Below are 10,770 nucleotides of genomic sequence, written 5' to 3' on the forward strand. Positions count from 1 at the left end.
TCCTGGCCCTTCCTGCTCTGCAAGCTTCTAGGTGGAATCTGCCCTTAGAAATCTTAATGGGGAAGAGAGGCCCTGGAAGCAGGCTGGGGCCATTTGGACAGAGGATTCTGAGATCTCAAATACCTAGACTGTGGTCTAGAGCTGTGTTGTTTGGTACAGCAGCCACTACCCACGTGTGGCTACCGAACCCTTGAAAAGTGCCCATTTCAAAGACTTAGTATGAAAAAGAATGCTTGCTATACTGATCACATGTTGAAATGGTAATATTTTTAAGATATTGTGTTTAATAAAAACATTTAAAAATGAATTTCACCTGTTGCTTTTTACTTTTTTAACGTGGCTGCAAGAACATTTATATTACACGTGGCCCACGTTTCTACTGGACAGAACCAGTCTCGAGTGATGGGCACACCTCCTGGATCCCACGGACTCCTGCCTTTCGGGGAGGCAAGCAACAGGAAGAGGGCCAGAGCGGGGCCCTCCAGAAGGTGCTGCTTCTTGAAGGAAACTAGTCCCAACACCCACTCAAAGGCTCCCCTAAATTAGCAGCTGGAAGCCCGGTGACTCCCCCACAGAAGGATGCGCCCTGGAGACAGCTCCCCAGGAAGGGCCGTGGCCTAGAGCAGAAAGCAGGGCAAGGGCTTTGCTGTCATCCACTCCTTTTTCCAGCACAGGTTGGGCATCTGTCCAGTACTATGTGGACGCAGCTGCAGGCAGGACAGACGCAGTGGCTGCTCTCGCGGGGCAGCGGGCTCACCATAGCCCCGGGGTAGGGTAGGGGCATGGCAAGGGTGTGCCCAGGAACTTGAGAGCCCCAGGAGACAGCTGAGCAAAGAGAACTCCCTGGAAAGATGGCGTAGCAGATCCCAACCTGCAATACTGTGGACCTGAGAAGGTGAAGAGGAGATGGGGAAAGAGAGAGAAGAAGGAGAAGTAAAGGAAGATGGAAGAAAGGAGTAAGGAGAGAGAGCCGAGAAAGCAAGGTGCCCATGGAGGGCATGGGCTCTGGTGCCAAAAACCGATGAGGTTCCACCAGAAGAAGGGTCTGGGCAGTGGGTGAAAGAAGACCTGGAGTAGGGCCGAAGAAGCCCATTGGAGGTTCCCGCCTGGGAACGGGGAGGGCGTGGGGTGGTAGGAGGAGGCCAGGGTAAGGTAATGGGGAGCCGTGGGTGGCGCCACGTGGGGACAAGCTGGAGCCTGATGGATCAGGGGGCGCCTTAGTGGGACTGCTGGGCAGGAGGGGCTGGGACCACCCCAGTCTCACTGTTGTCTCTTTTCCGATGCCCCTCAGGAGCCCTCAGCAGGGATACCCAGCGCGTTTACCTGGAGGAGGAGGGTGGGCTGGGAGCACCCGGAGTGGGTCTGCCTGCCCCTCAGGGTACAGAGGAGTTAGCTCAGGGCAGGGCTGGCCTGCGCCTCTCTCAGTTGGCTCTCCTGGTGACGACCCCGGGCCCCTCTCTGCCCGACCCCGGGCCCCGGTGGGCCTTCCTGCCCTCAGCTCCGCCAGCCACTCGCACAGCCCACTCTCCAGAAAGTCTGGCTCCTTTGCCCCAGGATTTTCCGCCCTCATCCGGACTCGGTTTATCAAATGGCCACGTGCCACTGTGGAGGGCTGTGGCTTCCGTCTTCCCCCAACCCCAGAGAGGGAAGGAAGACTTGCTCGCTTTCCTGCTTCAAAGCTCAGAGCGCCCTTTCAGGCTCTCCACGAAAGCTCCGGCATCCTGCTCAGGATCGGCCGGCTCGTTTATGCAGCCGGGATGAGGAACAAATCAGCAGCACCTCCAGAGCTAATGAATGATCTGAGCCTTTGGCTCAGGTCAGCCGGCCCCCACCAGCCTCCTCGGTCCTCCGTGATGGCTCATTATTCCAGTATTTCCCCCAACGTCGCCTAATTACATTCCGGCTCTATGTGATACAGTGACATGTGTGCACACGCACGCCGTTCCCAATGAGACGCAGACGAGAGCATTCCCGCGGGGGGCGCGGGCGGGATGTTTTACCCTCGAGGTGCGTGCTGAGAGCCGGTACCTGGGGAGGCTCCGGGATGAGACACCCCTCTCCTGTCGAGAGCAAGCCCCACCCTGGGTGACTGAGAGAACCAGCCACAGAGGTGCGGACAGAAGAGACTTCAAAGAGAGGACAGCTGTGGGGAGGGGGATATGTTTCCTGAAGGCTTGCTGCAGGGATGGGAGATGGTTCTGACCCCCAGTCTCGGGAGCATTCCAGCTTCTCCACGCAGGGCTCTCCTGGACCTGGGTCCCTCCTGTGCCACGTGGGGCTTCCCAGCATGCTCCCAGCCTGCGAGAATCCCTGGGACAGAGGAGGGCAGGCTGTCTTCTGGGGCCCTGTCTGTGTGGCCCTGAGTCTTGGGGATGACCCTGACCCACCAACAGAGCCAAAGGACACTGAGATAGGTGTGGAGGCTCCTGGAGGACAGAGCAGCCTCCTTCGTGCCCTCCCCTCCCTCCAGCACCTATTCCATCACCCAGGGATGTAAGTTGGACCTGCAGGTCCCTGACTCACAATCTTAGCTGATCCCAGAACTGCAGCTGCGCCAGCATCATCCCCTGCGGCCGTCGCAGCTTCGTCTCTCATTCTCCTCAGTGGCCATTCCAAACCATCCGCTGTCTCCCCACATCGCTACCCTTGGCCTCCGGGCCTGACCACCCCATCTTATCAGCATCCTCCCACGTCAGGCCTCCTGCCTTCTTGCCTCTCCTCACCCCAAGGTTTCAATTCAAAGGTCTACACGGGCGGCCAAAGAGGAAACACAAAAGGGTGAGATGAACAGGTAGGATGTACAGGTGGCCACCTGGAAGCCAGGCCCATCTGGAGAGGCCCAGGCTCCAGCCACTGCTGCCCTGTGGGAAGGGGGGGCCTTTGGGTTACCAAGTCATTCAATTTTCCCAGAGACCGGGAATCAGGATTTTTACATGCAATTGTTTGGCAGCAAATTCAACCAAAAACAAAACACCGTGTGGGTCGGTGCAACCCCACCTGCAGCCTGATTCTGCCCGAGGCCGTGGTTTCTGACAGCTGCCTCCCTGCCTGGGGTGCCCCCTCGCCGGCATCTCCACTTCCCCACCCCTGAGCCCCCACTATCGACTGCTCCCTCTCCGCCTATAGACTCGCTCAAGTCTCTCCCACTGAACAACAAAACCTGCCAAACCCAAATCGCCCGCAGCGACCGCCTCTCTTCTCCCGTCAGAGGCACGTCAGAGGCAAACCGCTTGAAAACTCTCTCTCCAAGCAGTTGGCCCACTTCCTCTCCCTTCCGGCCGCTGCACCTGGGATTCCACCCGCTTCTCATGCACAGACTCCCTGCTTTTGCCCAAACCCAACCATTTCCGGTCTCTCTCTTCACGCAATTGCTCCTGGGGGCAAAGTTCCCCTTGAAATCTCCTCCCTACTGCCCCGCAATCTCCTTGACACAGCTCTCTCAGGGGTCTACTGCAATCACGTCTACTATGGACATTCCTTCTCAGCCCCTGTCACGGGCAACTCTTCCTCTTCCCATACTACCCACAGTCCTTGGGGGGCCACCACGACCCATGCAAATCCATCCCCCTCTTAGCTCGCTCCTAGCTCCAAAACCGAATCACCAAGAGCTCCATGCATGTGCCCTGGGGTCGCCCAGCCTCTTCCAAATCGTCAGCATTTCCCCGAACAAACATCGCCCCCTCCAAACCTCCTCCCCTCTCCCTGGGTCACCTTCTCAGTGACCTCCGACTCCTCCGTCTGCAAAAAACCCGGACTCTGCCTTTTCCTCTTTCCTTGAGTCCCGTTCACCAAGTCCCGCAGCTTCCATCTTCGAAACTCCCTCCGGAGGGTGCAGCTGCCTGTCGCTAATCGCCTGCCTTCATTCTTTCTCCCCTCTAGCTTCTCCATCTGACTCTATCACTCCAAATGGCTGTGGCCCTTCTCTGTCCAGTGCCCTGGGTCCTAAGCCGACATTCACTTCCTGTCACCAGCCCAACTTTTTGTGTCTGCCACAGTCTCTCCCATTTCCAGGCCTTGGGTCGTGCTGTCCCCTCCACCCGGAATGCCCCTCCTTCCCTCATCTGCCTGCCACTTCTTACCTGTTCTTCAGACTCGGCACAAGCTAAGTGGGATTCTCCCTGCTTTGGGCTCACCTAGGATGCTGTGTTCATTCCACACGGCTTCAGCATCGCCAGTTTGCATGTAGGAATCTGTTGTCATGTGAGAGACTGAAGATACAGATAGGCAATGCCAAACCACAGAGACAAACAAAACTCTGACTCTCAATCTGCCGTAACCACCCCAGGAAACCATCCCCTTACCTACAGTAACCAGCCCGAGAAGCCAGCCTGCTAGCGACAAGTCAGACTTGTAGGAAATCTGACTGCTTCTCTAGCGAATGGTCCAGGAAGCCAAACAGTAACCCCTGTGACAATCAGTCACAAATGGTCAGAACTTGATTAGCTTCCCCGATTCTTGTCCCCACTTACAACTTAGGGCCAAGCACAGAAAACCAAATATGCTCCCTAACCAATCACAGAGGATGCCCTACTTCTAATTAGCCCACCCCCAGCTTCCCCATGCCAATCAGGGCACAGGTGAAGCCTTCCCTTGTTTCCACTCTAAAACTTTCCCACTCCTCGGCCTGCCTTTGACTCTCTGCCAAAATGTAAGTGATGGAGGAGAGCAACCTCCGAATAAGCCGCCTTTACATGTCCTCATTCGGTTGGTCCATTTATTTCCATGTGTGTAATAAACTATTCCAGATGTGAGTACTGAAAACAAAATGATCTCCTTCATGACATCGTGGCTCAGGGGGCTGAATGGGCTCCGTGGGACGGTTCTTCTGTTGTTCTCACTCAGGGTTTCTCGTGTGCTTGCAGACAGATAGCAGAGGGCACTGGGTCATCTGGGCCCAGAACTGAGATTCTGGGACACCTGAGCCCCTCTCTTCCTCTCCATATGGTCTTGGGGCTTCTGCTCTCAATGTGGTCACTGCCTGTGATGTCTCTAGCAGGGGATCCAGACTTCTTACACTGTGGCTCAGATCTCCCAAAACCTTCCTCAGGCTTGGGAAAGTGAGGATGACGGCCTTCTTCGAGAGCTTGGAACGGGAACTGGCACAACCAGTCGGGTGCACACTTCCACTGCATCCGACTGGTTAGATCAAGCTGCCCACCAGCCTGATTCCACGTGGGAAGGGACACTCCCAGGCCGTGAGAGCAGCAGGCACGGGTGCCATCTTAGGAGCCTGGCTCCCACACATCTTCCTTCTCACTGACATTGTTCTTGGTCTCTGGGCCTCGGCATCTAGCAGGGGCTTGACTGAGTCAGGGCTCAGCAAGTCTTGACGATCAGGTATGAACAGATGGAGCGATAGTGCGCCCGGCAGATGAACAGAAAGCCTCCACACCGGCAGCCCTGCGCCCAGGTCCACACCGCCGTGTGTCATTCACATAAACAGTGCTCCCTGCTCCCTGACATTCTGCTATTTTTAAACCTCTCAAGCAGTGAGTGGTGCTTAACATTTTTTGAATCAGGGTCCCCTTAGGGAATCTCATGAAAGCTGTAGGAGACCCTCTCCCTAGAGAAGTGCGCCTCTGTAAAATCACTCACAATTCTGCAGCATATCAACGACAGCTGCCCTTTACTGAGATCTATACTGAGTGCCGGTGACTGTGTGCAGGGCAATGTGTCCATTATCTGGATTTATGACCCCAAACGTACTGCAAGCTAAATACTACCATTTAGCTCCATTTTATAGATGAGAAAGCCAAGGCTCAAAAAGATTAAGGAGGAACTAAAAGTGACACTGGGACTCAGTGCAGGAAGGTCTGAAGACAAAGCCCGGACCCTCCCAACCACCGCACCATACAGTTTCAGGAGGTTCTGAGATGCTCTGAAGTCTGCCTGTGGATCCCGGGTTAAGAATTCCTTCTCTAAGGGCTCTCAAAGTCCTGCTTCCTGATCAAAGTACCCTACCTGGTTTTGAAGACTCTGAATAAGCCAGACCCACCCTATGCTCCCTGCCCTACCCCGCTCCACTCCCGGATTTCTGGCTAATTCCAGGCCAGCCGCCTCGGCCTGGCTACCGTGACTCTGACCTGGCCTCCCCTGAAAGGCCCTCTCCGTGCTCTGTTTTCACCCAAAGGTCAAGGCTCTTTCTCCCCAGAGCTGCCTTGGACTAGTGCCTGCTTATCCCTCTCCCACTTGGGGCTCTCATCACTTCCTGAGTAAGTGCTAGTTTCCCAACTTAGCTGTGATCCCCTTGAGAGCAGAGACCCATCCTCTGTGTCTTTCTCACCTTCCTAGACAGACACTCGAATAAACACTAACGGTTCACAGATTCCTCCCCAGGCCCATTTCTTCTGCTATGCTTTCGGGTCCTGGATCCTCAAACCCAAAGACTGAACCAGACTCCAGAGTGGCCCAGGCCAGAGAGGGGCTGCCTAGACCCGACGTGTTTCCTTTACGCAGAGAAGCAGCTGCTGAAATAGTTTCAGAACCCAGTCCACGGCCCCACCCCCACCTGGCATCTCCAGCAGGAATATCTGGTATCATCTGTTTCTTTCTTTTGCATTCTCAGGGGACACCATGTTGCATGAAATCTGTGGCTGCTTTGTTTCCCGATAACAATAAATAAAGACTACAAAGAGTGTGCATGTATTGGTCTGATGGACAGCTTCTACGGGAGCAAACAGGACAAAAGAAATATCAGTTTCTTGAGTTCCATGAGATTCTGCTCTCCTAGTGCCCTCCACGCAAACCAGGCCACAGGTCAGCAGGCCCCGGCTTATGGATGGAAAGCTGAAAGCAGGGTGTAAGACTGCCATAGGCCCAAGGACAGAGATGACTGACCAGTGCCCCCCAACACCATTTCTGTCCCTGAGGGCTAAGTTTACTGTCTTCCAGGCCCTGGGTCAAGCTCTTTGCACTCACTACAACCACACAAGCAAATAGTTGAATAATAAAATTCATTTTACAGGTGAGGGAACCAAAGCTCTAAGAGGTAAATGACTTGTCCAGGACCACTGTGTCCATTAGGTGTCATTAGGTTATTCTGAGGACAGTTTAATAAAGGGACAATTGACAAAGGTGTGGACAGGGCCTAGGGAATCCTCAGGGATGGCAAATAACAGGCAAGGAGTCACCAGTGTCACCACCCTTCAGCCTGAAGAGGGGAGGGAGGGGACTGGAAATCAGAACCTAGAACAGAGAAGCTGTATGAAGAGGGCCCCTTGACAAGAGCTGAGACATTCGGTCAGAGATGGAGCCCGCTTGTAGGGAGGGGGGAGTAAATACCCAGCAAGCACTCTCCTCCCTGCCTCTGATCGCCTGCCAGTGCCTCCTGTCAGCTGGGCAGGAGGCCACAGTTGTCGACAAATAGTCGGACTCCAGGCATGGGGTGGGGTGGGGGGAGGGCTAGCAGCTTCACTGGCTGGAAAGCGGCAGAGCCCTCACTCAAACCCAGGCTTGTCTGCTTCCAGAGGCCAAGCATTTAGCCCTTCACCTACCACATTTCCATGGGATGTAGGCCAAAGAGGCCCGGAGGGGTTTGTGCACAAGTCTGGGGTCCCCCACTGCCCTGGGTGTTGGCACTCCTGTCAGCTCCAAGCATTGTCTAACCCTTAATTTGCTCCCCACATGGTTCTGAGCCCAAAATGAATCTTCTAGTTCCTTGAGAAAATATGGTGCGGGAGGTTTGAGGAGTCCCCAGCAGAGGGGAGCTGTGGTTCTACAATTAACCTAAAAGCTTCTCATTAGCATCCTGGCCTAAAAGTCCCCAAACACCCACACAGAAACGGGTCTTCCCCCACATCACCTTTCAGCCTGGGGTAGAGAAAGGGTTTTAGCAAAGATGTGGGCTGCAGCTCTGCAGTCTAGAGCATCGCAGACAGCGCAGCCCCTTTGGGGGGTGGGACAAGGCTGCACCCCTGTGACAGGAGGCTCAGGGCGAGCTAACACCACATCGTCTCACCGAACCCTGCTTCATTTGCAGATTTATTAAATAGAGAGCCAGTTCTGACACAATTTCTTTCAAGCCGTTCTACCTTGCAGGTGTGCAAAATTTATTTGAGATAAAGAAAACCATTACAGAGAGAGCACAATCTTCAAAGCCCACCTGTGAGACCAGAAAGAAATAAAAAACAGTAGCCCATACAAATGTGCAATTGTTTCCAAATACTTGGGAGCCATGAGAAACACCATCCGCAGGGAGATCAGGTCTTTAAGGCAATTTTCTTGAACTCCATTCAGCACTCACTCAGAATGCTTTTTAAAAATAACATATGATTTTCTTCCCTCTCCAAAGGCTCCCTTATTCTTTCTCTTCCAGGTAAGAATGAGCCAGCTCTGAAGTGAGAAAAGCAGTCACTCATTTCGATAGAGGATGATGTACTATGTTTCAAGGGACGCAGATAAGAAAGCCAAACAAGCATCCCTGCCCATGGAGCAGGAGTCGTGCTGAGGTGTGGGGTGGCCCGAAGCCTAGGGGCTGGCCCTGGGGGGGTCTTCACCCACCAATAGAAGGCCGCGGTTCCAGAGATCAGACCTAGCTCAGAGGAGCTGTTTATCCACAGCCTAGGCTGGGCTCAACAAATGCCAACTCTCCCCAGGTGGGGATTTGATTCCCTGTGAGAGGGAGAAGGCTCAGTTCTGCTGTAGGGTTTGCTAACAATTAGATTCCTTTTTCTACATGAAGTTGAGTGAGCTGCAAATAGGTGCAAAATAGAGTCAGTGCTGCACAGGGAGACAGGACCCACATCCCGGCCCTGCCACTCAGCAACAGTGTGACTCTGGGCAGGTGGCTTGGCCTCCCAAGCTTTAGTTCCCTGAGCTATCAAATGAGATACTTCATAGGGCTGTTGGGTGAATGTGTGGTTTAACCGTAAGAGCACCTAGCAGGTTATATTTCCTGGCACCAGGCAAAAACATACTGCAGCTGGGGCTCAAAGCATTGCCTCAGTCCTGGAAAGGGTCACCACCCAGTTACCAGGGCAGGGAACCAGAGATGTCACCATGCAAAGACAGCACAGGCTATGGTTGAAAGCCCAGCTTTTGGATGGGACTCAGCTTTGAATCTTAGTTCATAATTTAGTGTCTTTGTGTCCCTTGGCCAAAGCCCTTAGCTGCTCTGAACCTCAGTTTCCCCATCTGTGAAATGGGGACATTAATAATACCTGATCAAAAGAGCTAATCCATGTAAAGTTCTTAGCTAGTGCCTGGCACAGAGTAAGTACTTAATAAGCAGTTGTTTTGTTATCGTTATGGCTTTTCCAGATCAGACTCTATGTGCTAAAATTTAATAACAGTTTGTTTCTTTGTGTTTATTTCTGCAGTTACTTTCTATTTATGGCAAGTGATACTGTCTCCATTTACAGAGGTGTTATCAAGTTTCCGATTTAAATACATTTATTTAAGCTAAAGTGGGTCAATATACAGAAGAAAAAACAAATGAAAAAGTGCAGGTGCCTCACAGATGGGTGAGACGCTGGGAAGGTGTCAGGCAGGAACTGAAGTTTGGGAAATACCCAGATAATAATCTGTGTGTAAAGCCAGAAGCAGACCCAAGCCGTGCCCCACACCCACCCCAAGGCCATCCCAAGGTTGTTCAGAAGCCAGCGACCTTGGAGCCTGCTCTTCCCCACTTTCGGGGTCCTCCCTGGATCCGCCATCTTGTCTCAGGCGGAAGTCCCCAGCTGCCCTGAGGACGACTTTCCCAAAATGAGGGCGCTGTGAAGAGCTCCCGAGGCCCCTTGCCTGCCTGCCTCCCTGCAGGGCCTGGGCCCCAGGACTCAACCACGGCGCCGGAATCTTGGGGCCAGTCTGACGGAAGACCGCCGGGCTGGGGGCTGAGGGCTGGGAACTGGGAGGGTGGGTGTGGTCCCTTTGAGAAGGTGAACCGAATGCCATCTTTCTACAACTTCTAAGGGGAGACTTGGAGCAGCCAGGAAAATAAAAACACCATCCTGGCTCCCGCAGCCGAGGTGTTACAACTCAGTCCCAGTTGCCTGGCAACCGTGCAGGTGTGTGATTGGGCGAGTGGCGCTCCCAGGGAGCCAACCAGCGCCCTCCGGGCCGGCCCAGGTGGGAGCCGGTGGGGGAGAGGGCCAGCAGCCGCGTCCGCATCCCGCATCCCGCATCCCGCATCCCGCATCCCGCATCCCGCATCCCGCATCCCGCCTCCGCTCGCGCCTGCCGCCCCACTCCTGCCCCCTCCGAGAGAGAAGAATCGCTCTGGCCTCTAGGGGTCGCGGTTTGGGCGGCTGCCAGATCCTGGCACCCGTGCTCCGGCCTCCACTGCTGTCTCTAGCCCGGGTTGGGTCACTGGCTTCGGAATCGGTAGCCAAGGACCCTGACCCCCTGAAAGCCGGCCTCGCACCCCACTCCTGCCCACACCCGGCATTTCAGAGAAACCTGAGAATGAGAATGGGTGGGACCTCCGTCTCTGGGATCTCCTTCGGCACATAAATACACTTTCTTCTGTGCCCAGAGAAGGAGCTAAGGGAGCAGAATCCTTCAGAGGAGGGATTTTGTGGACTCCTGCAACAGCTGTCTAGGTGGGTTCTGCAGCCGACCTCCCAACACCAACGGCCAGCAGGAATAGTGGCAACAGGGCTGGCTGAAAGCAGGCCTGCATTTGAACTCCAGCCAGTGACTGACTGGCTGTGTAGGCCTGAGCAAGTCATGTAACCTCTCAATTTGCTGATCTGTAAAATGGGGAGAAAACAGGACCCACTTTATAGGGCTGCTGTGAAGATTAAGTAGTACACATAGAACATTTAGCATGGT

At 54.2% G+C, this 10,770-nt stretch overlaps 1 protein-coding gene across 1 annotated transcript in view; it reads right to left on the minus strand.

Moving 5' to 3' along the window:
* RTN4RL1 (reticulon 4 receptor like 1) overlaps positions 1 to 10,149 on the minus strand; it is a 30,142-nt gene extending 19,993 nt beyond the window's left edge. Inside the window, exons 1-2 of the mRNA XM_065898041.1 lie at positions 10,043 to 10,149; positions 9,627 to 9,844 (exon numbers count right to left, since the gene is read on the minus strand). Of these exons, the coding sequence (XP_065754113.1) occupies positions 9,627 to 9,844; positions 10,043 to 10,149 (325 nt within the window). The remainder of the gene's footprint in view (positions 1 to 9,626; positions 9,845 to 10,042) is intronic.
* Positions 10,150 to 10,770: the final 621 nt, after the last annotated feature.

This window comes from Phocoena phocoena, chromosome 19 (assembly GCF_963924675.1).
Source record: "Phocoena phocoena chromosome 19, mPhoPho1.1, whole genome shotgun sequence".
Taxonomy (NCBI): domain Eukaryota; kingdom Metazoa; phylum Chordata; class Mammalia; order Artiodactyla; family Phocoenidae; genus Phocoena; species Phocoena phocoena.